At 46.7% G+C, this 27081-nt stretch overlaps 1 protein-coding gene across 5 annotated transcripts in view; it reads left to right on the forward strand.

The window, feature by feature from the left end:
- The window catches only part of AGRN (agrin), a 247505-nt gene that overhangs the window by 211974 nt on the left and 8450 nt on the right, over positions 1-27081 (forward strand). For 3 of the 5 annotated variants that reach the window (XM_083453560.1, XM_083453561.1, XM_083453564.1), the window contains 15 exons: positions 2003-2130; positions 2741-2855; positions 5642-5761; positions 7050-7397; positions 8113-8305; positions 9298-9513; positions 11263-11492; positions 12354-12488; positions 13688-13784; positions 14570-14734; positions 15508-15619; positions 17988-18104; positions 20107-20296; positions 21139-21226; positions 25681-25713. In XM_083453560.1, the coding sequence (XP_083309686.1) occupies positions 2003-2130; positions 2741-2855; positions 5642-5761; positions 7050-7397; positions 8113-8305; positions 9298-9513; positions 11263-11492; positions 12354-12488; positions 13688-13784; positions 14570-14734; positions 15508-15619; positions 17988-18104; positions 20107-20296; positions 21139-21226; positions 25681-25713 (2287 nt within the window). The remainder of the gene's footprint in view (positions 1-2002; positions 2131-2740; positions 2856-5641; positions 5762-7049; positions 7398-8112; positions 8306-9297; positions 9514-11262; positions 11493-12353; positions 12489-13687; positions 13785-14569; positions 14735-15507; positions 15620-17987; positions 18105-20106; positions 20297-21138; positions 21227-25680; positions 25714-27081) is intronic. The other 2 variants (XM_083453562.1, XM_083453563.1) reach the window with 1 other exon arrangement.

Here is a 27081-nt window from a genome sequence, read left to right on the forward strand (position 1 = left end):
TCCAGCAAAATGTCTCGTGGCACCTTAAAGACCCTTGGCTGTTTTTGCTGAAAGACAAGCAGAGATGGCTGACGCCTCTGGAACTTGAGCAGAGATTGAGTCTGGGACTTCAGCAGGCAGGACACTTTTTGCTCAGCTACCACTGAACTGTGGGTTAAGCTTCATAATCGGAATGTTTCCCAGGTGTGAGTTTCCTGATTTCCCCGTGGACACATGAAGTGGCTTTATCTTTACTGAAGGGAAATGTATGCTGCCCTTCCTCCGAAAGGAGCCAAATAAAAATCACAATTGAAAACAAAACAAAGCATTTCAAAATGTAAAAACAAAACAAAAAACACCCAGCAGAACATCTAACACAAATTTAAGAACAGATGTAACCAAATAATGCATTTGGATAGAGCATCTGAAGCAGCAAACCTGCATGGCTTTATTTGAGGACTGATGTATTTCACAAAAAGTAAGTTTCTAGTCCCTATTGCTACAGAGGCGAATGTCAACATCCCTTTTTGTCTCTTATTATAGCTCTCAGTATAGAAAAGCATAGCAAATAGCCAGATATTTAGGGTTGTATCCAATGCTACTCCTACTCAGAGTTGACCCGCTGAAATTAATGGACATGAATCAGTGGGTCTACTCTAAGCAGGACTAAGCTGGGTAAAACCTTTAAAATCCCCACAACCTCTCTTTTTGAGAAATTCTGTCCCCGGCATTAACAGCTTTTTCTGAAAAACAATATTTACTTTTGTCTTTTTGAAAATGTAGAAATGTGGTAGAAAATAAGAGGAAGTTGCATCAGTAAAACTGGGAAAATAAGTGTCTTCCATCAAGACTTGTTTAAAATTAATATATTCATAATTCAACATCCACACGAAGTCAGAAGGGAAAGGAGGCATCATTATCAATAAACCCCCCTCCCCAATATTGTGAAAGAAATAGGATGCTGACCACATATAGCTGGACTGAGATGATATCAAACATAGGAATCCTGCTAAATCACATTGAGGATTAGGCTGGTAAAATGTTTGAATTGCTTTCATCACATGTGTCTCCTTTTTCTCCTTCATTTGTGTATTAAGGATACAGAGTACTCAAATTCTCTTCTGCTTTTAAAGGTGTTTTGCTATGTTAATGTGTCAGAAATAATCTGTATGTATAAAAAAATGCTGGCGTTGGCAAAGGGGGCGTCACATTTCTGCAACAGAAATAATTGAATAGGGTTGTATCCAGCCACGCCCTTTTCAGAGTAGACCCACTTAAACCAATGCACCTGTGTTAGTTATATCCATAATCTTAAATGAATCTTAAAAGTAGAACTGGCATTGGATACAACCCTCAATTTTTAACATTTTTAAAACACAGGTTTATGGCAGTACTCTCATGCTGCCACTAAACCTTACCCTTACCTGACCGTAGCCACTCACTTTCACCCTTGTCCTTTCCCAGATCCCTTTAGTCCTTGCTCCTGTGGTTTCTTAGAGAATACCATGTGGCAGCTGTTTCTACCTCCTCTTTCCTTTCTCTCCGTCCCTTTGGGAGTTTCCCAGAAGCCCACGTTTTCTGCATGTGAGCCCCGCACTCCCCCAGCCTTTGTTATGTGACATGTATTCCTTCTTCCAGCTAACCGTCTTGTTCTCTTATTACTCAGCCAGTCCAGGACAGCCACCATCCAGGGTGGAGCTTGGAGGAACCTGTATGGTAAACTCTGCCGATTCTAAAGCACTTGGAGCCTTCGCCTTATTGACCCAGCATTCTCAAAATACTAACCTCCATAGCGCTGAACACCCCCACCCCCAACCCATCCAGACTAACCCCAGACTCTGGCACTACCCATATACTGCCATCTTCTCGCTTCCCCTCCCCCGCCAAGGGACTGAACACTCTTTATGGTTGCTTTGCTGTGAATACTCTGTTGTTGTTGTCGTTGTTCATTAATGCTGTTTGCTTCTCTGTTGAGCTAACAGATTTGTGTCTCCTCCTCTGACTTCCCACCCCTTCCCTTCAGCAACAAAAGTCTTCCAGGGGGTCCTCATCTTGGAAGAGGTGGAAGGCCAAGAGCTTTTCTACACACCAGAGATGGCTGACCCCAAATCAGAGCTCTTTGGAGAGACCGCCAGGAGCATCGAAAGCGCGGTGAGCACGAATGAATAGGAATAGGAATATGCTGAGGCCCTAACATCAGCCCCCAGAAGCCCTTCTCTTTGGCCTACGATTTGGTTAGTGTGCATTAAGGGCAGGACTCTTCAGTGGTAGCCTCCCACTTGTGGAATTCTCTCTCTTGAGGTTGTCTCCCTCTTGTTAAGTGGACCCTAAAGGAGCAACCAACGAGACCTGCAACAAAATGTTACCATGTGGATGGTCTTTGTTCAGGATTCCAGATACTCCATGGGGATCTTCCTCCTAGCCTCTGGTTTTGTATTCCCTTTCCAAATGCGCTGCAGCTGTTGGACATGCTCAGTCTACCTGAAAGGTCCCTCTGCAAATGTTTCTAAATATTTTTCTTTCACAAATCTCAGGGCTTCACCAAGCCTGCTGATACTTCTTCTCTGGCGGTTCATAGCCTGAACATCAGAAACAGATGAGATTACTGTATATTTTACAGCATATTCAAAACCATTCACGCACCTGTGTTATATATTTACTAAAAGACAGAAGTCATGTGAAATGGTACCACAAGTACCTTTCCCTAAACCTTTCTTGCTTTCATTTTACTTTCTCACTGCCCCACCTGCTGGACCTTTAGCTGGACGAACTTTTCCGCAACTCTGATGTCAAGAAGGATTTCAAGAGCATCCGAGTACGAGACCTGGGTCAGAGCAACGCCGTGCGTGTCATCGTCGAGTCTCATTTTGACCCAGGTGAGTGCCACACTCCCATTTCTGCTGGATAATAATAATAATAATAATAATAATAATAATAATAATAATAATTTATTATTTATACCCCACCCATCTGGCTGGGTTTCCCCAGCCACTCTGGGTGGCTCCCAACAGAATATTAAAAGCACGATAAAACATCAAACATTCAAAACTTCCCTGAACAGGTCTGCCTTGAGATGTCTTCTAAAAGCCAGATAGTTGTTTATTTCCTTGACATCTGATGAGAGGGCGTTCCACAGGGCAGAACAGGGATCACTTTCACTGGGCTGACCCAACAGGTGCATGCCCTGTTTCTGTGAGAACACAGACAATACATGGGAAGTGGTGGGGAAAACGCAGACATGGGAAGTTGCGTCTGGTATAGAGTTACACCAGACACCACTTTGTGTGAGTACAGTACTAAGACCTTTTAGATAAGTGCTTTATAAATGCTTTGGATTCCAGCTGATTTTTAATACTGTATGTGTTTCTTGCAGCAAAACAAAATTTTGTTTTAATGCCCTCCAGACCCTCCTTCTTTTTATTGGATTACCTAAATCATTTGCAGTCCAGGAACACATTTTTACACTCACGATGGTATTTTAAAAGCAAGACAATCGTATTTTTCTTTGGTTGAGATATGATAGCACTGACATTCATCCTTGTTCTTCTGTTCCATTTCCCTTCTCCCTTCCAGCCAAATACAGCACTGCAAGCTTAACCATTCATAAGCCACTACCCTTCATAGAGTCTCCTTGGTAGAGACACCATCTGGATTCAACTGGTGAATCCATGGAAAAGGTGTATGGATTAGGGAATGAGTTAAACACCACTTCTACTGCTCTTCCTGAATATCAAACATACAACTTAATACACAGCAAATTAACAGGTCACCCAGGTATTATTTCTCAGGATCTCATGCACAGCTATTAAATGAAGGTTCCAAACTATATTCTAGGACTAAATTATGAACATAAAATTCCATTCAAGTCTTCCATTCATTGTAATTGCTTTCCCGTAGGATTTTTATACTGTTTTTCTTTTATTTACATTGCCATTTGTATAGATCCTCATTTGCTTGTTCTTCCTCTTCTTCCTACAGCTATCTTCTTGGAATTCTAATTTTCCCAGCATTTGCCTGACATCGGCATTATTTTTTTTGAGTCCAATTAGTTTAAATGAGTAGCCCCATTTGTATTGTATCCTAGAGTCAAAGAGCAAAGGCGTGTATTTTTTTTGAAAAACTCTTCTTTTCAGTAGCATTTCAGCACACAAGTAATTGAAGATTGAGACTTTTTGTCCCTATACAGATAGATCCAAGGCATCTCAGGCTGCTGTCATGATTTAGTCCTTTAAATAAAATCACACCATTTTGGCTGTGAAGTCTCTCGGTCGTTGCCCTGCAGGCAGCTGAGGAGTGAGGGCTCTGTGCGCTCTTTCCACATCACTCAGGACTACTTTTAAGGCTGGAAATTGCTTGTTAAGCCATTCAGTGAAAATGCTTTCTTTTCAGACCTTCAGTCCCCTCAACCTGTTCAGCACCCCTCCCCCCAATCTAAAATTGCCCCTCCTGCTTTAATCCTCCCATGATTCTGTGTGTGATTGGAGATTTGTTGTAGTTTTGATTAATTTCTTAATGGCAGATTTATGTCTCATTCTGAGTTCCAACGCTTCACTGGCTGCGGCTGACAAATCTGTAAGTTTTGCAGATAGAGCCTTTAAGTTCCATCTTAATTTCACTTTTAAAATCTGTGAATGCCGTGTTCTATTGCTCTTTAAGGTCCTTTCAAAATTGATTTAAACTGTCTTGAAAGAGCTCATAATCCCGTTTGGAAAAGTGCACAGATTTCCAGGCATGGTAGGGTCCATTTCTTAATCTGTCGTGGCTGAGTTTCCAGTGCTGTCCTTGAGATTAAAGTAACTCCTCAGTTATTTTTCTTTTACTCCTTGAGAGGAGGAGAGCACAACCCTTGATTTGCCAGTAATTATTAGGATGTCCCCAAGCTTTGAGACTCTTAAAATTGCTAAGAAGGGAGGTGGACTGTCAGAGCAGATGGATTATTCCATAATCTTAGCATATGATGTCATCAAACCCCTGAACTCCCCCCCCCCCAAAAAAGCAGCAGGTTTTTAGGCCTTATGATTGTGAAGATACACTTGAAAATGTGTGAGTGATGCCTGACAAAGCCTCAGATGCCAGAAGGGTGGCTTAACAATCATAAATTTGCCTTAGGTCATGGAGATGGTTTCGTACTTGATTCCAGTTAGGGCAAAACTCTGGTTTGTCTCTAGCTAAGTTCTGCTCAGAGTAAACCTATTGAAATTAATGGACATGTTAGTCATACTTCAGTGGGTCTACTCTGGGTAGGACTAGCATTGGATGCAACCCTCTGTCTCTTACCTGTGCAGAATGTACATGGTGCAGAATGTCCATTTAAAAAGAATGAATGAAATAATAATAAGTACAGAGTCGACACACAGCCCTGTATTTAACCAGACAGAGAGAAAGGGAGGCTCTTGCCTACAAGAAGGTCATTTGCAAGCTCAAAGCACGTCTGAGCCAGAGGGCAAAAAATACCTCCTCCTAAGATGTGCCTTTTGCCCTGCAGCAAGGACCAACAGGGGAGGTCTGTGGCTGGAACTGACTGTGCGCTGGCCCTCCGAACTCTTTTCCGTGGGAGTTGGGGGGAAATAAAAGGGGATGGTTTCCAAGGGTGGCGTGAAAAGGATGCTTCAAACCTTCCAATGCCTCATTCTCCCTCCCTCCCTTTCCTGGGTCCTTGCAGCCACCACCTACACAGCTGCCGACATCCAGAGGGCCCTTCTGAAGCAGATCAAAGCCTCCAAGAAGAAAACCATCCTCGTGAAAAGGCCCCAGCAGGAGAACATCAAATTCATGGACTTTGGTGAGTTCCTCCCCCAGGCCAATCCTCGTCTGCATTCCCCCCCTCCTGCCTTTACCTTCCCTCTCTGCCTGGGTCCTGCTTTTTTCCCTTTCAAAAGATGTCTCCACTTGGCTGCTTTCATGCCCGGAGCCTATCAAAAAGTGCCTACTGGCATATTGTGTGTCCCCCCCCCCCTTCCTTTCCACTTTCGTTTTGAAACACAGGTAAGTTTCTGTGCTGTTGAGTTGTGAGCCGCAGAGATTCATCTGGACTCCCCTGTGTGTGGGGATGGGGGGGGTGAGATCTGCCTTTTTCCAGCCTCAAAGCCCTCCTTGGTTCCTTTTGGAAAGACGGGAGCTTTACCACAGTTAATGAGCATGAGATCTCCCCCGCACTTTTGATCCTCTGCCGTGTCCCCAGCAAAAGCGCGAAGGAACAATGTTCGCATTGCAATTGATGGGCTCTCTTAGTGCAGAAAGAAGTGCTTGATATGTAAAAAGCACCCTTTGCAATCTGAGAGCTGGGACTGTTTCAGGTGTGACGATACCTGCAGATTGCAAGATGCGTTTTTGAGCACGAATGCTCAGGCCCAGGTGTGGCGACAAGGGTTGGCAAACAGCCTGATGCCGTTCCTGCTTTGTGTCAAACACCCTCCCCCCCCAAAAAAAAGAAAAGAAAATCAGAGTCAGCAAAAGAGAATTTTTGCTTTTCCTCGCCCAAGTTGAGATCATTCATGTTGCCTTTCCTGGAGGTCTCTGAATGCTTGGTGCTAGCAATGTATAGCAACATAGAAAGCAATCTTATCTGGAGTCAGACCATTGCTCCCTTCAACTCAGCATTGCCTGCGCTGACTTGGTACTGTCTCCCCCGGAGTTCAGGCAGGGATCTCTCCCAGCCCTACATGGAGATGCCAGGGATTGAACTTGGGACCTTCTGCATTCAAAGCAAGTGTTCTACCACTGAGCCACAGCCTTTTGAGAGCCAGTGTGGTGTTGAGAGCCAGTGTGTAGTGGTTAAGAGTCGTAGACTCATAATCTGGGGAACCGGGTTCGCATCTCCGCTCCTCCACATGCAGCTGCTGGGTGACCTTGGGCTAGTCACACTTCTCTGAAGTCTCTCAGCCCCACTCACCTCACAGAGTGTTTGTTGTGGGGGAGGAAGGGAAAGGAGAATGTTAGCCGCTTTGAGACTCCTTCGGGTAGTGATAAAGTGGGATATCAAATCCAAACTCTCCTTCTTTCCCCAGAAGAAAGGGACTTCTTTAAACAGTGCCCCCAAAACTCACTTCTCCTTTATTGGCTTCCACTAGACTGGATCCCCCAGCTTTTCACCACCACGACCACCACCACGACAGCCAGCACCATGGCACCGGCTGCCGCCACCACCCGCCACTTCACCACCACCGCTGTTCCCCGGGCCCTGTACCCAGGGAGGTCCAATGGTAAAGCAACCGGGGCAGTCACCACCAAAAGACCTGTCACCACCGCTCCAGCCACCACCGCCAGGAAGAAGCCCATGCGCCTGACCCCAACCCCAAAGAAGCCGGCCCGGCCCTGCGATTCCCACCCCTGCCTGCACGGCGGCACCTGTGAGGATGATGGCCGGGAATTCACCTGCAGTTGCCCGGCTGGAAAAGGAGGGGCAGTTTGTGAAAAATGTAAGTGTCTTGGTGAGGTGGTACTGTGTTTGTTTGGGGGGGGGGGGACACACACACAGCGGAGCCCTTTTAAAATAGCCTAGCAGATACGGTTGCCTGCAGTATGTGATTATGCAAAAAAAAGGAGTGCTACCAGGTTTGAAAAAAATTGACTGCCCAAAGCTAGTGAGAAATACAGTGGTACCTCAGGTTAAGTACTTAATTCGTTCTGGAGGTCCGTTCTTAACCTGAAACTGTTCTTAACCTGAAGCACCGCTTTAGCTAATGGGGCCTCCTTCTGTTGCCGCACTGCCGGAGCCCGATTTCTGTTCTTATCCTGAAGCAAAGTTCTTAACCCGAGGTACTATTTCTGGGTTAGCGGAGTGTGTAACCTGAAGCGTATGTAACCCAAGGTACCACTGTAGCAGAGGATAAGCCTCACACCTCTGTTTGCCCAGGGAGCAGGCCAGCATTTTGAAAATGTCTTTTGTCTCAGCACAGCAAGGCAAGTGAATCTGCAAGTCTCAAGGGCATTTGCTATAGCCTTGTCAGTTGCAGATCATTGCAGCGCCCTTGCTTGAATTGAAATGGGATGCTTTCTATCTCAAATATCAAAGACTCCAGATATATAATAAGATTTTTGCGCTGTGTCTTTTCTCCCATTCTGCTTGCCTTTTTTTAATAAAAAAAAACGCTTCACCTTTTACACTCTACCATCTCTGCCTGCCCTCTGCAGCGATCAGGTACTTCATCCCCAGTTTTGGAGGAAAATCCTACCTGGCCTTCAAAATGATGAAGGCGTACCACACCGTGCGCATTGCCATGGAATTCCGGGCTTCTGACCTCAGCGGGCTGCTCTTGTACAATGGGCAGAACCGCGGCAAGGATTTCATCTCCCTGGCGCTGGTCAACGGCTTTGTGGAGCTCAGGTGAGTGGGCTTTGTTGTGGCTCAGGGACCACGCCAGCTGCAGGAACAGAGGGGAGGCTGAGAGAGAGAACTTATCAGAAGAGCCCCAGCTAGTCCAGCATTTCCCAGAGTGCTCAGCAACAGACCTATAGCAGGTGTGGGGAACCTCAGGCCCGGGGGCAGTATGGTCCTCTCCATGTAGCCCTTGGAGAGTTTGGAGCTGGGGGCATCTAAACATCAATCAGGGTGCACTGGGACACCTTAAAGTGTGTCCTTCCTCAATCTGGGCATCTTCCCAGGTGGCGGTGTCAAGAATTGGTGTGAAGTGCTATATCATACAGTAGAGGGTACCAACCTTTCATGACCCAAGGGCCACATTTGTCCTAGATCAATTCTCTGAGGGCTGTCAAACAGCAGTGGGGGGGCACTTCATACAACACATATGCACACTTACCTGAGTTGATCCATGCAAATCAGCTGCAGAGAAGAGTTGGGTGCTGAGCTTGGTGGGGGGTGGGGCTGCATCCATTGCTAGTCCTACTCAGAGTAAACCCATTGAAAGTTATGGACATGACTAACTCAGGTCTGTTAATTTCAATGGGCCTACTCTTGAGTGAAACTTGGTTGAATACAACGCTTTTTCTTTTCTTGTCTTTGTGCCACTGCCACCCAAATTGATAGGCCATAAAAGTCCGCCTGAAGGACCGGATCAGGCCTCTTGGGCAGAGGGTTAGCCACCCGATTTGCATAGGGTTTGTCCACCAACCACCACATTGAACTCTGTAGGTGGCAGAGTCTTCTTCCCAGGAAGTCTCACTTCTTCCCACATTGGTTCCGAGAGGTCGGTGGTAGAATATAGCCCCCTGATTCAGCGTGGGATGAAAAAAGGCTGCTGCTAAAGTATTCCCCATGTTATCCTCTGTGCTCTCATTCTCTCAAAAACTCTGCATCCTTTTATGCCTTCCCTTCTCCAGCAGCATTAGTTCTCCACTCCTCTGCTTGCTCTTTTCCAGGTTCAACACGGGCTCTGGGACAGGCATCATCACCAGCAGAGTGCCTGTCGAGCCTGGCAGATGGCACCAGCTGGTTGTCAACCGCAATCGAAGGAACGGCATGCTCTCCGTGGACGGGGAGCCACATGTCAACGGTGAGAGCCCCAGCGGCACGGATGGGCTGAATCTCGACACGGATCTCTTTGTTGGAGGAGCCCCAGAAGATCAAATAGCAGCGTAAGTAGTGGGTGGGCGGGTGTGGAATCTTCCTAATTTGTTTGCATGGTTTTTCTAGAACCCCATGACAAGTAGAGGTTGAATGCTTTTGTCTTTGTGGGAAAAAGCGCTAATTAAAAAGAAAGAAACTCCCTGCATGTAGAAAGGTAGTGCAGCAGGAGGGAGAGGCGGTTTAGAGCCCTTCTCTCCAACATGCTATTTTAGTAATTGCTACTGCTGCTGCTGTTGTTGTTAATTAAATTTGTATTCCACCCTTCATCCGTAGATCTCACGTGGTTCACAACTTAAAATTACAATATAAAAAACACAAAATACATAACAAAAGTAAGAACAAAAACAAAACCACCCCTCCAATAATTGGACGAGCAATCAAAATCAGTCAATCCCGGTTTCCTTATATACCTCACTTCCTGAGTCTCATTCTGCACTGTTTATACCTAGAAGATACATCAATATTCCATAACAATGGCGCTGGTTATAAAAATGGATCATCAAAACTGGCAGAACTGCAGGAACAAACGATTCAAATAAGCAACTCAACAAGGGCTGACGTTCTAAGAACAATGCCTTATAGAAGAACTAACAATGATAGAATGATGACACCCGCGAAGAGCAAGTCGCAATCTGCTTCTCCATGCTAGCAAAAAAAGGAGAAGATGCACAGCATCAGCAACAAAAACAAATACAGATTCAATTTCAATGTCAGTGTTAAGACAGGTGCAGTGACAACGTTAAAATGCACAGCTGAAAGCTGAAATTGAAAAACGGAATCTCTGATTTAGCCCACGTCCGGGAGGATGACTAGGACAGCTCACCGTAATGCCAAGCCAGGATTCTGCCACCTTATCCTGCTACACGTGTAGACCAGGATTTTAGGCTATAAGCATCTGAGATTGGCAGTAAGGGTATCCTGAGCAGACCCTGAGGTCATACATTTAAAGCATTAGGATACCACTTCAAGCATCCATGGAGCTGTAATTCTTTGAAGATGCTGAAAGCTGGTAGGAGGCCCCTGTTCCACTCACAGTGCTACAATTCCCAGAGTTCTCTGGGAAGAGGCGTTGACTGTTAAGCTGCCCTGGGAATCGTTAAAAGCCTCTGAGATTGACTGTTGAACCTCTCTGACTGCAAACCACTCGCCCCACTCTGAAAAAGAGCCTTAATAGTTATTTTTCTCCAAAATATAATGTATACACTGTCCGGCGAATCTTTCCCTGCAGCATAGGGAAGGGCCATTGCTTAGTGGGAGAGCAGGCGCTTTGCATGCAGAAGGTCCCAGGTTTGGAGCTGGGACCCTGGAGTGCCACTGCCAGTCCGTGCAGGCAGTACTGAGCTAGGTGGGCCAGTGCTCTGACTATGGTATAAGGCAGCTTCCTGTGAAACTCTGGAGAGCCACTGCCAGTCAGTGGAGACCAACCTTCCCCAGGCCTGGTGTCCTCCCGATGTTTTGAACTACAACTCCCTTCAGCCCTTGCTAGCTGAGACCGATGGGAATTGTATTTCCGGGATGTGTGGACTGGGGAGACCAGATTGGGGGAGGCTGCTGCAGACTTTCCTGAGCTAGTAATTCCTTTGTCCCTATAAGATGCCAGAGATTGACCCTGGACCTTCCAGAGTTCTAGCATGTGCCTTGGTCCCTCCCCCACATATCCCTCCTGGACATGGGATTTCACTGTAGCTTCCCTTCCAGCATTGCCCATCCAGCCACCCCTCCTGAACTTTGGCCTTGTTCTTCTGCCTTCCTCTCAGGGTGGCAGAGCGCACATCAGTCACAACTGGCCTGAAGGGCTGCATCCGCCTGCTGGACGTCAACAACCAGATGTACGACCTGAGGGAGAAGGGCAGCGACGTGCTGTACGGCAGCGGAGTGGGAGAGTGTGGCAACAACCCCTGCCACCCCAACCCCTGCCACCACGGCAGCCTCTGCCACGTCAAAGAGGCAGAGATGTTCCACTGCGAGTGCCTCAACGGTTACACAGGTAGGCCTAGCAGGGTGTGGAACGGGAAGGGAGTTGCCTGGACCCTTTTGCCTCTCATAGGCTCGTTTTCTTTGTGCAAGGTGTGGTGGGGAGGGTGACCTGAACCTTTCTGCTTGACATGATAGCTTTCCGGGTGCAGAGTTGTTACTTACCCGCCCTGAGGCCCCAGAGCAGGTTGTGGCAATTAAAGCAGGGGTCAGCAAACTTTTTCAGCAGGGGGCCAGTCCACTGTCCCTCAGACCTTGTTGGGGGCTGGACTATATGGGGGTGGGGGAATGAACAAATTCCTATGCCCCACAAATAACCCTGAGATGCATTTTAAATAAAAGGACACACTCTACTCATGTAAAAACACACTTATTTCTGGACCGTCCGCGGGCCAGATTTAGAAGGCGATTGGGCCGCATCTTAACAGTCACAAAAATAAGGCGGTTCTTAAAACATGCACCTCGAAAGGCGAGGTAAAGAAGTGTGTCTTCGGCATTCTCCGAAAGGCGCCAGGTGCATCTCTGTGGGAAGTGCATTCCACAGCTTAGGGGCTGCCACAGAGAAGGCCCTGTCCTGGGCTGCCATGCTCACTGAGCCTCAGAGGGTGGAGGAACTACCATGAGGGCCTCCTCTGCTGATCTCAGCCTCGAGGAGGGTCTGTAGGGAAGGATACCATCTTTCTGAGTTGCAGAGGGGTGAGGATGACAGCCGAAATCTTTCTCCCTCACATGCTGGCTTTCTATAAATGATGTTACATATTTGTACCCAAGAGAAAACCCCAAACCAGCTAACAGGAACATACCAGGATAAACACAATTGTATCGAAACAACACGGCTGCTGACTTAGCTGACCTTTCTCTCCTCTTCCTTCAGGGCCAACCTGTGCTGACGAGAGGAACCCCTGTGACCCCAACCCATGCCACATCTCTGCCACCTGCTTGGTGCTGCCAGAAGGAGGTGCCAAGTGTGAATGCCCCATGGGGCGGGAGGGAGAGTTCTGTCAGACAGGTAAGTGGTGCTTTGTCTGATACACATTGGTTGGTGTGGAGTGAAAAACACTGCAGGGCTGAGATATGGTTAGAGAGAGAACACTTTTAGATAGGCGTTTAACATAGGTCAAATTGGACAAATGCAATGAGATACAGGACCAATCAAACATAAAATTAACTTTGTTCAAGTGATTATTCCTTGGATCACCTACATTCCTCTTCCAGCATGCTAAAATCAGTATATATTTGACAAGCAACCTGTATATAATTTTAACAACATTTTGTGTGTTTCCACCTTGTTTCCACCCCCTCCCTATAACATTTATTAATGTTGCATCCAATGCCAATCAGTCTCACAGTGGACCCAGTGAAATTAATAAACTTAGCTAACTTAGGACCCTTAATTTCAGTGGGTCTATCCTGAGTGAAAGTTAGCTGGGTAAGAAGTGTGCATGCTGTTGAGTTGTCATGTATTAAAATATTCCAGATTCCAGTGAAAGCTTTGAAATTGTTTTGATACAACATTTAAAATGCTGCTGTATTATACCCACTTACCTGTCAGTGACTGCCCATGAACTCAATGGGAACTACTAATGTGCAGACATCGACAGGAGGTTCTGAAAGGCTGCAATCCTGAGTACACTTGCTAGGGAGTAGATCCCATTTAGTTGGGTTAAGTGTAGATACAGGATTTCTCTGTAAGTGCACTTGAATGAATTTCACTTTCCCACTTAATATTATAGTTCAACTACTTTCGACTACTGGCAAAAAAAATATTCAGATATTTATGCAAGCATGTGGCGTGCCTTGTTTGTTTTTGTTTGTTTGTTTGTTTGTTTGTTTACTAAATGTAAGTTAAATAAGCATGCTAAATCAGCATCAACTTAGGGCAGAAAATTTTGTGGTTCAAATTTCTTCAGAAAACCCACATTGTTGCTACTTACACTGGGGTGGGAGGCAGCAGTTGAGGCTGCAAGCCTTTACTCCAGGGATGGTGAACTTACAGCCCTCCAGGTGTTCTCTCAACAGCCCCGGCCAGCATGACCACTTACTTGGGTGTAAGCTTCATTGGGACTTACCCAGTGGGACTTAAATTTGAGTGGAGATGTATAGGATTGAGCTGTCAGCGTCCCTCTCTCTCTGCCTGGGACCATCCCCACTGGCCACTTAATCTGACGTTTCTGCTGTTTGTTCCCTCAATTTCCTCCTCTCCTTTAGTCACAGAGCTGGACCAGACAGTTCCCTTCCTGCCAGAATTTAATGGGTTCTCCTACCTAGAGCTGAACGGTCTCCAAGCCTTCGTGCCGGAGCTGCAGTAAGTTCTGTTCCCTCTGCTTTCTCACCTCCGCAAAAGTGATTCCGTTTAATGGGGCATACATATCACAGGAGCATTTGAAACTTGCCTTATACCAAGTAAGGCCAGTGTATTGTCTACACTGACTGGCAGCCGCTCTCTGGGGTTTCACAGAGGGAGTCTTTCCCATCCCTCTCCAGAGATGTCAGGGTTTAAACTTGGCCTTGACCTCTCCTGCATGAAAAAAAATTATTTTGCTTCTGTATAAAGTCACATCTCCACCCACCCACTCCAGCAGTATTCATAGGAAGCTGCCTCAGGCCGGGTCAGATTATTTGTCCGTCTTACCCAGTATTGACCGATAGCAGCAGCTGCCCAGGATCTCAAAGATCATAGGTAGAATATATTGGGACGTCAGAGGTGAGATATCAGTTGCTGTCTTATTCCCAACTGCTGTTTCTACACCTTAACCCTGAGTATTGCAAGAGAATTTGGCTGCATACAGATCAGACATTTAAACCATGCCTCCTGCCGCAAGACTCATGAGAACTGTAGCTTAACCCTCACAGAACTGCAATTCACACCTCCCTTACCAAATGACATTTCCATGGATTCTTTGGTGGAAGCCATGTGCTTTAAACGTAAGGCATGTATTCAACCAAAGTCACTTGTGAGGTCTTCAGGGACACCTGGTAGGAACACAAGGACGTATTGTGGATGGTAAGCATTAGTGAGGCTCCTGCTACCCTTTTTTCTATGGGGAGAATGGCTTGAAAGTTGAGACTTGGGTTTATGCTATTCCTCAGGGAGAAGATGGCCATGGAAGTCGTGTTCCTAGCGAAGAACCCAAGTGGCATGATCTTCTACAATGGGCAGAAGACAGACGGCAAAGGGGACTTCATCTCCCTGGCTCTTCATGATGGCTACCTGGAATATAGATATGACCTGGGCAAAGGAGCAGCTGTCATCAAGTACGGTCAACTTCCTTCTGAGGGTAGGGGGGTGGAGTGGGGGTGGAGAGAGATGTAGCAGTGGTAGTTGTTGTTGATTACCCACCCTTCATTCTGGGGCAAATTATAATTAAAAACAATCTAAAACAACATATAATCACAGAAATAAAGTGGGTCTTAAAAATATACACCTCAAATGTCAAAAGATGGACTAATGTAGGGCAGGTTTAGGTGAGGTTAACTCTATGTTGTGTGTATTTGATCACATTGCGAAAATGTATTTATTTCTATATCATTACCTCGTAAGTGGTTTGCAGATAGAGAAATAGAGAGATGGAAAGATAGCGCGCGCTCTCTCTCTCTCTCTCTCTCTCACACACACACACACACACACCGGTGTGTGTGTGTGTGTGTGTGTGAGAGAGAGAGAGAGAGAGAGAGAGAACGGATATTTAAAAACACACCAAAATGAATTAAAAATCAACAGTAAGCAAAAAAGCGATTAAAACACATTCCACCATTCTACAGGTCTGGGTAGGCTTGCCTAAAACACAAAACAAGCATGGAATCCCACGCTCGTTCTTTCAGTGGTTGTTAACCCTGGGTTATAATATCCTCTAGGAGCAGAATCCTGTGCAGGTTTGCTTAAAAGTAAGAGGGGGCTAACTCCAAGGCAAGTGTGCCTAGAACTGCGTCTTTAATCAGACCTGAATAAACAAACTTTCTGTTCTCCTTTTTCTCCCCCACCCTTCCCCCCCTCTCTCCCTGTCATACACTTGCCACGTCCTTTCTAGGAGCAAGGAACCAATCCCGTTAAACACCTGGATCAGTGTATCACTAGAGAGGAACGCACGCAAAGGGGTGATGAGGATCAATAACGGCGAACGGATCATGGGAGAGTCTCCGGTAAGTGGGTGAGCCCTAAGCGTTGGTCCAATGAGCTGAAGTGGTTTGTGGCAGCCCCTCCGACTTGGCTGAGCAAACGGAGTCCAGCATCAAGAAGCCAGCAGTCAGTGGTGCTCTCCCTTTGGCTCAGACGAGGGGCATAAGATTGTCCACACACAAATCAGTTTGGGGTTCCAAATGGTTACTAGAGGGACAGGGAACCTGTGGCCCCTCCAGATGGTGTTGCCCTGGCCCAGTGGTCAGGGAGGATGGGAGCTGCAGTCTGGCAACATCTGGGTTCCCTGTCCCTAGCTTTAGAAGACATCAAAGAATTGTTCTATCCTGATATGTCTGGACTCCAGCTTCCAACAGCCCTGGTCAGCAAGGCCAGTGGCCAGGGATGATGGGAGTCATAGACCTGCAACCTCTGTTTTTAACACATTGGGGTTGTGTGCTGTGAAGAAGCAGACCCCAACATCTAGCCCAGCATTCTGTCTCCAACAGCACCCAGCTAGAAATTGTCACAAGCAGGAGACGATGGCAACAGCACTTCAACATTTCCCCCCTACTGTATTCTTATTTAGACGTGAACAAGGTGGCTTCATAGCTGTCACAATCTATAGATCACTCCTCCATGAATTTGTTTGATCCCTCCTTTGAAGCTAGCTAAACCAGTGGTCATTATCAGCACATGGCATAAGTAAATTACATCATGAGAGGGGACATTTTCTCTTGCCCATCCGTAATCATGTTCATTTCACTGGTTGACTCCTGACGTCTGATGAGAGAACCTGTGAACCAATCATAAATATATATAACTGAATCATGTCCTGCCGCTTCCCATCTTCACTCAATCCCTCCCCAAAATTGTAAATTTTCCATGTAAAAAAGATCCTCTCTTGCTTTCATCATTTTGGTCGCCTCCTTTATGCCACCTGCGCTCAATCTCAATTTTCTCCCTACGCATCTGAAATCACTAGTGCTGTTTGCATCGCTCCGTCCAGCTAAGTATTTCCAGCTGTCTGGCACACCCACTCCGCATACTAAGCACATGCCCTAGAACCTTCCCAGAATCCTCTGCGGTACGCAAGAAGAATTTGTAATGAAAAAGGTCCCCTGTACATAAGGTGGTTTTTGTCGTCGTTAAACAGACCAAAGTATACACCCTGCCCATTTCTACTTTCAAAACATCAGCCTTTGACCCCTGTCTCCAAGCTTAGCCTAGTTATCTGAAACACAATGGTTTCTCCCCACCCTTCCTTTTAATTCTGGGAAGGAAACACACCTCAGAAAGGGGAAGCTGCAGATTAAATCCGTGCAGGACAGCAAACCGATAGGCCTGTGGCTTGTGTCTGATCTTTTACACATGCTCCTTTTTCTCCTCTTCCCAGCTTTAAAGCTTCCTTTTTGAAAGAGCTGCTGCCTCGTGTCTTATCAGAGCTGCACCTGCTTCTTCCCTGTGCCCCCTGCTCTGATCTGTACCTTTTACTCTACCAAGGGCCCGCTAACCAGGGGACAGGGTTGCCGCTTGTATCTTGTGTGACTCTTTTCTGCCTGGTGATGTTATTGCACTGATCTTTTCTTTTGTCTCTTTCTCTCTCCGTCTTTCTTTTTGATTTTTGTTTGTGTTTCTTCCTTCTCCCCCACCCAACCCCTTTCTCCTCCCTGCTGTCTGGATTTCAGAAATCCCGTAAGGTAAAGATAAGTATGACGGTCCTCATTACCATCTCACCCGACACTGGCTCATCCCTCCGCCCAAACCCTGTCGCTCTCTTCACTTCTCCATCCAGCCGCCAGTAATTTATCATCGCCTGCCTGCCTGTTCCATCTTACAAAAATCACCTGTTGGTTTTTCATTTTGTTAGAATAGCTTCTTCTCCTCCTCCTCCTCCTCGCTTTTTTATTTTTAAGGAGTCATTAAGTTCATTAACTATTTTCTTTGTTTCTTTCTCCTCTCCACTCACCCCCTCACCCTACATTTCCCCCAGAAAGTTTGGCCATTTCTTCATTTTTTAATATTATTGTGCATTAGATTTAGCCTTTTTAACACAACCAGAGGTGGCTTTGATGCCATGACTCGCAACGGGGACAGTAGGAACCTGGAAGGAAAGGGCTGGGGGGTGGGTGCCTTTCACCTGTGGCTTCATGCCAGAGTTTCCTGGGAAGAGGAATTGATTGCCAAACCACTGTGGGAGGGGAATTGAGATCTGGCTTGGAGGAGAGTTCCGGGGGCCAGGTAGGAGCCACATTTGGCCTCCAGGCCTGAGGTTGCCCAGCTCTGGTTCTTGCTTCCTTCTCTGTCCCAGGACAGAGAGGGACATGAGTTACAACCTGGGTCTTCTCCTTTCTCACTGTGTGTTTTTCTTTCCCCTTCTCCCCACCCATCCAGCTTCCTCACACCTCCCTTAATCTGAAAGAACCCCTCTACGTTGGGGGAGCACCCGACTTCAGCAAACTCGCCCGTGCTGCGGCTATTTCCACCAGCTTTGATGGCGCCATCCAGAGGGTGAGGCATATATGATCTCTGTCAATCAGTAGTGCTCCTCAAGGGAGATCAGGGCTACGTAGTTTGTGTTTGCGGCTACTTGTGCTGTGTGTGCTTCATTTAATAAGATATTATTGTACCTCACAGATAAGGAAACCTTTTTTTCCGCCCGAGGGCCACATTCCCTTCTGAACAACTTTCATAGGTCCACATGCCAGAGGCAAAAGTGGATGGAGCAATGAATGTAATTTATGTGTTCAGGAAGCTAGTTTCTACCCACACTCACACACATCCCTCTCTGTTCTCCAGCCAGGCAAGCAAAAGGCATTACCGGAGCTCAAGGACACATCCCAGCCAGGCAAAAACACTCAGGGAGGGTGTGAAGCAGAGTTGGTGCAGGGGTGTGCCCTGGGGAGAGTCTCAAATGCCAGACAGAGAGACCGGGGGGGGGGGCGAGACTCCTTATCCTTGTTGTGTGTCAAAAAAGTTATGGTTTCACAGTGAAATCTCCTAAACACCTCTGGGAGGATCCCTGGCTCTGTTGCCTGGTGGAAAATTCTCACAATCTATTTTTACTAGAGATACCATCCATTAAAAATAAACACCTTTTTTAAAAAAACAAAACAAAACCTTTTTTCATCTCCTTGGGGGCTCATTTGCAGGACCTGACAGTCTTCCTCGCCCTCCTCTGAACCCTTTCCAAGAAGAGCGTAAACCAATTGGAGCAGGTTCATAGGAGGGCAACAAAGATGGGCAGAATTATGGAAAGTAAGTCCTGCGAGAAATAGCTTAGAGAAATGGAATCTCCTTAACTTGGAGAAGAGAAGATTAAGGGGAGACATTATTGCACTCTCTGAATTGACCTCTAAGGCCTATTCTGACTCTGCGGTGCTAAGACTTGGTTAACCTGCACATGTGTCCAAAGTCCGATACATCTGGGTACCTAAAAGGATGCCTAAAAGACTGTCCCAACTCTTATATATCCAACCCATCACTGTGCTCTGCTGGAGGGGGACCCCTGCAGACACCATCTCATCAGAAGGTCTAATCCATACGTGGTACAAGCCAGCCCTTCAGGTTGGAGGCACCTCCCTCCCTCCCTCCCATTTGGACACGTCAGACAGACACAGCATCTGTTGTCTTTCTGGGGGCTACTGAAGACCTTCGTTTCTCAGCGAGCCTTTTAAAAGGGAGATCTACATCCCAGTCTGCATTGGACCAGAAACTCTTCGCAAATACAGTGGTACCTCGGGTTACATACGTTTCAGGTTACATACGCTTCAGGTTACAGACTCCACTAACCCAGAGATAGTGCTTCAGGTTAAGAAATTTGCTTCAGGATGAGAACAGAAATCGCGTGGCGGCGGGGGGAGGCCCCATTAGCTAAAGTGGTGCTTCAGGTTAAGAACAGTTTCAGGTTAAGAATGGACCTCCAGAACGAATTAAGTATTTAACCCGAGGTACCACTGTATTGAATTATGGTGCTGGAGGAGACTCTTGAGAGTCCCATGGACTGCAAGAAGATCAAACCTCTCCATTCTTAAGGAAATCAGCCCTGAGTGCTCACTGGAAGGACAGATCGTGAAGCTGAGGCTCCAATACTTTGGACACCTCATGAGAAGAGAAGACTTCCTGGAAAACACCCTGATGCTGGGAAAGATGGAGGGCACAAGGAGAAGGGGACGACAGAGGACAAGATGGTTGGACAGTGTTCTCGAAGCTACAAACATGAGTCTGACAAAACTGCGGGAGGCAGTGGAAGACAGGAGTGCCTGGCATGCTCTGGTCCATGGGGTCATGAAGAGTCGGACACGACTAAACGACTAAACAACACTGTATCTTTTTATTGTTAGATTGCTGCGAAATGTGGGAAGTGAATCATAAACGAAATAAAGTAATAAGCCTGCAAAAATCACTGGGTTTCCTCATTTTCTGGCAAGGTGTCCCTGGCTTTTAATTAAAAAATAAAATAAAACCCACCCTGATTCTTTTGTTTCTTCTTCTTTCCTCCTCACCCGCTCAGATTTCTATAAAAGGCGTCCCGATTCTGAAGGAAGAGAACATCCGTGGTGCCGTCGAGATCTCGTCCTTCCGCTCCCATCCGTGCATCCAGAAGCCCAGCCCTTGCCAGAACGGGGGGATGTGTAGTCCTCGCATGGAAAGCTACGAGTGCACATGCCAGAGGGGCTCCTTCGGGGTGCACTGCGAGAAAGGTGCGGCTCTCTCACGCATGCTAGAAGTTGCCGGTGAAGACCGGGAAAACGCTGCTTAGCATAAAGTAGAATACTGTAGTTGGATGTCATCCTAGAGTCGTACCTTGGTTCTCAAATGCTTGGCGACTCGAACAATTTGGCTCCCGAATGCCACAAACCCGGAATTGAGTGTTCTGGTTTGCGAACGTTCTTTGGAACCTGAATGTCTGACGCGGCTACCACGGCTTCCGATTGAGTGCAGGAAGCTCCTGCAGCCAATCGGAAGCCGTGCCTTGGTTTTCAAACGTTTTCAGAAGTCGAACGGACTTCCGGAACGGATTCGGTTCGAGAACCAAGGTGCGACTGTAATTTCTTTGACAAACAGAAAATCAGAAGCCGTTTTCCCTCTCTTTCCTTTCTTTCCTTTATTCTTCTTTGTGTCCTCTGCTCTGGGCCGTTATTGGGGTCCGAGGATTACACACACATGAAGGTGGTGGATGGTTCTTGGAAGAACCCTGAGTGAGAGGCAGGGAAGTGAAGATCTCCCAGAGTAAGAGACTGGGAAGGGGAAAGGAAGCTCCCAGGTGAGAGCTGGGAGGGTCCACCACTTTCTGTGAGTGACAAGGGTTAAGAGCTACTTTTGATAGAGGATTCTGTGTTTTCCTCCCCCCCCCCCTTTTTTTGCTCTGTTTTTGTTTTTATTAAGATTAGTTTCTTTTGTCTTTTACTGTATTATGAAAAAAGCTCTAATAAAATCTCACTAGAAGCAGCAGCAGCAGTTGCCAGTGGGAGTCATTCAGTGGAGCTGAATGTTGGTCGATCATAACCAATCTGCCTTCTTCATCTTCTTCTTCCTCCCCCAGTCATCACTGAGAAGGCGGCAGGAGACGCGGAGGCCATTGCTTTCGATGGCAGGACCTACATAGAATACCACAATGCTGTGACCAAAAGGTAATGCCTTTTCTTTGGACTAACAAAGCGGGGGTAGAAAAACAAGCCTGTTGGCAGGAACTGAACTCAGAGCTTAACACTTAACCGTCTGAACTGGAGGAGTGGAGAAGAACCCCAGGGTCTTCTACAGTGGAGTCAGAGGGTGGCAGCGCCACATCCTCAGGCCAGGGAGGAGTGGGACACTGGCCCTACAGGTTCTTCTGGCAGCAGTGCCTCTGTGTGCCCTTCAGGTTCATCAATCATCTGATGGAAGAGGAATCTGACTACTGGTCCCTGATAGTTCTTTATCCCCAGCATTACATGGAAGTTTCATTCAGCTGTGACAGAAGAAAGCAGCACAATAAGATCCCCTCCTAATCCCAGCCCTCCTGTCTGCCCACCTTCGTGTGTGTGTATTCTCTTGTCTCATGAATAACATTTTTGTATGTCTTTAATCTTGGCTCCTGTACCACACATCTCTGCAACCCATTCTGGGGCAGGGGCTTCTTTTATGTGTGTTTATTCTGTGTGTAGGCGTTGCTCAGATGCTCTGGGCGTTGGACCCATCTCTTCCCCACCTCTGGTTTTTGGTCACCCCTTTGGAGACTGCGATGGGTTGTATCCAACTAAGTTTTACTCCTACCCACTGAACTTAATGGGCCTGTGCTCCCCGTGCCCATGGATAGTGTGGTGGCACCCACCCTTTAAAATTCCCTCCTCTTAAATATGAGACAGGCGTCGTTTCTGTTGCCCTTTGTGCACCTATGAAAGACCTTCCCCTTCCAACAAGCCTTTTAGGCAAGAGATCTTCCCCAGTCTGCATCTGTACTGGAATTGTTTTTAAGGCATTTTAATTTTTTTATGACTTCTTGTTTGCCCCCCTGGGCTGCTTTGGGGGGAAGGGCAGGGTACATATAAAATAAAATAGTAAATTTCAATGAGTCTATCGGAATCACTGCCTCCTTCCCTACAGACCCTCTCAAGATCAGCAGAGAGGGCCCTCTTGGTAGTTGCCCTGCCCTCGGAAGCATAAGGGGTGGTGGTGGCACGGGAGAGGGCCTTCTCTGTGGCAGCCCCTAGGCTGTGGAACTCCACTCTGCAGAGGTGCCTCTCGTTCCTTCATTATGGAGTTTTGCCTTATGCTAAAGATGGGTGGCGCTGTGGTCTAAACCACAGAGCCTAGGGCTTGCAGATCAGAAGGTCGGCGACGGGGTGAGCTCCTGTTGCTCGGTCCTTCCTCCTGCCAACCTAGCAGTTCAAAAGCACATCAGAGTGCAAATAGATAAATAGGTACCCCTCTGGCGGGAAGGTAAACGGCGTTTCTGTGTGCTGCTCTGGTTCACCAGAAGCAGCTTAGTCATGCTGGCCATATAACCCGGAAGCTGTCTGCGGACAAACGTCGGCTCCCTTGGCCAGTAAAGCGAGATGACCGCCGCAACCCCAGAGTCGTCTGCGACTGGACCTAATGGTCAGGGGTCCCTTTACCTTTAAAGATACATTTCCTTATCCTGGCTTTTGACACCTAAAAGGTGTGTGTGTGTGTGTGTGTGTGTGTGTGTGTGTGTGTACAGCCCACTCTAGTTGTGGTTGCAGTTTGTTTTTAATGGAGTTTGCCCTAGGACATTTGGGTGAAGGATGAATAACAAACACAGTCTTTGTCACAGTAGTAATACTTGGATTAGGACTAAAGTTGGATACAACCCTATGTTTCTGTCTTACTTGTGCTCTTTTGTCTTGTCTGTCGCCTCACTTTCTCTCTCGCTCTCTGTGTCCTGAATGTCTTTGTTTCTTTGTTTTCAAGCCAACTGACCAATGAGATCCCAGCGTAAGTAGACCTCCTTCCTCTCCCTCCCACCCCACCTTCTGTAATCTCCATCTCACATCAACCATCCTGCCGCCTACCAACCCCAACCACGTCACTCAGTCGCTGCCACCGTTCACTTGGGAATAAGAACTGAAAGTGAGCCTTCTTGGAGTGGGGGGGACGGGACAGGTGGTCCTACAGGGGGAGCACCCACACCTTCACTTTACACAGATGTGTGCACTGTATTAGACTTAAGCCACAGCACCAGAGCTGCCTGTCATCCTTACCCCATTCCCAGCACCCAGGAAATAATCCAAGACATAGGTTATGCAAAAGAGAGCGGTAGTCTGAATCTTTTCAGCAGCTCACTGAGCAAAAAAACAAGGGGGGGGGGAGTTATCCCAGCTAAATGGTTCCACTAGCACAAGGAGTTTTAAAACATTTGTCTCTTAGTGAGAATTTATTGGTGGAAAGGGGGGAAATGCACAAAAAAGGGAAAACGAAACAATCGCTGGGTTTGTCAGCTCACGTTCACAATACAGTGGTACCCCTAGTTACGAACTTAATTCATTCCGGAGGTCTGTTCTTAACCTGAAACTGTTCTTAACTAGAGGCGTGCTTTCGCTAATGGGGACTCTTGCTGCCACTGCGCCATGGGCACACAATTTCTGTTCTTATCCTGGGGCAAAGTTCTCAACTCGAGATAACTCTTCCAGGTTAGCGGAGTTTGTAACCTAAAGTGTTTGTAACCTGAGGTATTTGTAACTCGAGGTACCACTGTACATTGAAAATCAATAAACGAGACATTAAGGTCTTCTGACCATTGTGTAAGAGATGGTGAGTGTTTAATCCTTCCAGGTGTTTTAGCTGTGCCATGGTGCTTCCCCATCCTCTCCTGTGTGCTCTGTAAATCTGCAGCAAATTTACAGGGCCTGCAGGGGGGGTGTGGGCAGAAGGGAGGGTGGGGAAGCTCCATTGCATACCTAAAACACATTGCGGTAGCAGAACTGTTTAGCTGGACACCTTCTGTGAGGACTTCAGATCCATGCAAGGGCCTAACAGGCTGGGGTGAGGGAATTCCAACTCTTCATGCACTAAAACACCAAATCTGAAATGCCACCCCTTGACATTGGGCCTTCTTATCTTCTTGTGGCAGTTTTCCCCATGAGGACTAGTGACCTGAATTAAAACTAACATTGTTTCAGAACCATGGCATAATACACGTATATAGGTTGGGGCCTCTGTGGATCTCCTAAGTAATCACACAGTTGCTTTTCTACATCTGTGACGTCTAAAGGACTTTTTAAAAAGTCTAACCAATTGTTGAAAATTGGATCCAGAACAAATACAGTGGAATGTTACTTTATTCCTTTATATATAGAAACACTTCAAATACATATAAAGAGAGAAGTGAGTGAAAGATTTTCAGTATGTTGACAATCCATCATAGTCCCCCCCACTTCGCTGCTCCTCTACAACATTAAGAAGAAGAAGAAAGAAATTGTTCACCAAATCACATTGAACAAGATGACTTGACAGCTGTGACCCAGCTTTAGCAGGGGTTAAGGGTCTCTGTACAATCTTTGCAGATGAAAACTACCATGGTGGACCTCAGATCCCATTCCGGAAAGGAAAAAATAACAGATCTCTGTTATATCTCTGGAATTGAAAATGTGTTTTCCAAAAAAAACCAAAAACCCTCAAGGTGCCCTTGTGTTCTGGTTAAAAAGTGGGACCAGCAGGTAGTTATAGTTGCTGAGGTTGCCTTACATAATCAGAGACATCACAGTTTGTTTAAAAAACGGCTGGTTTGGGGTTGTTGTTATTTTCTGAAACAAGCTTTGTTGTTTTACATGGGCAGGCAACTCTGGTCCATCCCTTTTACTTGGAATGTCGAATCACTCTTAAGCCACCGCATGCTTGCATTGGTTTGAAAGAAACCCCCTCCTGCATACCTGAGATAATAATACGCTGCTGTACATGTGGTCACTTACTCTGATTTGAAATCGAGCACCTAATTAATCGGGGTGGGTGGGTTCGAGGCTCTTTCCTTTCCTTTCCACTTGCTGCCCTGGTTTAACCTCTTGCAACTCCCCCCCCCCCCCCCCCCGCGACTAACCCCAGACTAAAGTGACTTCAAGGGTTTGTTATCTCATAACTGATCGTGTGAACAAACATAATGAAGGTACGTCAAGAGCCTTTATTTAACAAGGAGATAGAGGCCCTTAATTCTTCATCATGTTCCAACCACTTGATCATGTAAACAAATCCAGGGCAGAAGTGAGTTGAAAGGGTGGTCTTTACGCAGAGGCTCAATTCCTCGCCTCTCACTTCTGCCTTAACTGTTGTAAACAAGCTTAAGGGGCTATTATTTCAGGATGTGCAGAAACCCATTGCGTTGCCCGGTGGTACTACATTTCTCATTCGCAAAGATCTCACATCACCGGGTTACATCCAAACTTTAAAGTCCTGCTCAGTGCAGACCCCATTGAAATTAATGGACCTAGGTTAGCGGTCTCCATTAATTCCAATGAGGAGGGCTAAGGCTGGACACAGTCCTGCATTTAGAAAGAGCTGCTGGGATCTCTCAGAGGTTTCGCAGGGACTGGCCACTTCTCACTATTTGCCATGGGCGCTTATTGCATGCCTCCCCTTTCTTCCTGCTTCTAAGTCCTGATGCTCTGGACTACCCTCTGGATGTCAGGTGAGTGTCAGCAAGGCTTCTGCTCTGGTGTCCAGATGTTTGCTTCCGCTGCCACCATTTCTTCACCTTTTAAAAATCTCCTTTGCATTCCGCTTGGCTCTTATGCATGATTGCTGCATTGTTACATCTTAATAATAATAATAATAATCACCAAGAGCCTAAAAATGAATAAATCACAGAGACCGTAGAACCGAGCCCAGCTCAGCGAGAGCCCTTTACCCATGAGCTCATTTTGAGACGTCCTTTTTCCGTGTTCCTCCCCCCTTGTTTTGAACATGGTCATCATGCTCAAAACAAGGAGGAGGGGAAAAATCAGATGTTCGTGTCTTTCATTTCTGAGCTTTGAGAGCAGGGTTTGCACAGAACGGTTTACCTGATTCAGAGTAACAAGAGCTGACGTGATCCAAATTTCCCAGTTACTGAAAAGCACCAGGGATCTCGAGCCAGAGACACTGATGGAGGGAACCTGGGTACTTTGCTTACTGTGTTCCACCAGGGCAGAGGGAACAGCCGGTCCATTGAAATGACACCCCAACCTTCCATATCTCTAAAGCAGTTGCATGGTGGGGATGGGAGGGGTACCTGTGGCCTTCCAGATATTGTGGACTCCAGATCCCCACAGCCCCAGCTACACAGCTGGTGGCCAGGGATGGTGGGAGTTGTAGTCCAGCAACATCTGGAGGGCCACCAGTTCCCCATACCTGCTCTAAAAATCTAAATATTCCACTAAAGAGTGTAAGAAGAGCCCTATTGGATCAGCCATTGCTAGTCTTAATCTCTGCAGGTTATACAGGTCCGAAGCTTACCCAGTAAAATGGGGTGGTGCGCAGTCACAATTGCAGACCAGTTGCTGTCACATGGTGCACTGCTGCAGAGCTCCCCTCTCAAAAAGATAAAAGGGTTGGGACCGACGCTAGTCCTACTCAGCGTAGACCCTTTAAAATTAATGGAAGAACTCGGGGCCATTAATTTCAGTGGGCCTGCTCTCTGGCTGAGTGGGACTTGGCAGTTGACAACCCAAACAGCTTAGCAACATTTGGGAGCTTGGTTTCAATTACCTAGATTGCCGTAACAAGCTAATCCAGATAACTTGCAAAATAATAATAATAAATTAATTAAGAATGGAAAGGCTGGGGGGTGGGGACCAGCAATGTGCATCCAATCATCCTTAATAAAGCTGTTATCTGCCGAGGCCAGAACAAATGAGAAGAATCAAATTAAGAGGTTCTCATTTCCATTCACGCAACAGATAAATTAAAGAGAGCATCCGTCTCTAACAGAAAACAACCAAGTGAGGATCTAAGTATGACATAGTAACCACTCCTTCCTGGACTAGCTGGCAGCAGAGTCAGAGATGGCATTCAGGTT

This window comes from Podarcis tiliguerta, assembly GCF_965153285.1.
Source record: "Podarcis tiliguerta genome assembly, chromosome: 8".
NCBI lineage: Eukaryota > Metazoa > Chordata > Lepidosauria > Squamata > Lacertidae > Podarcis > Podarcis tiliguerta.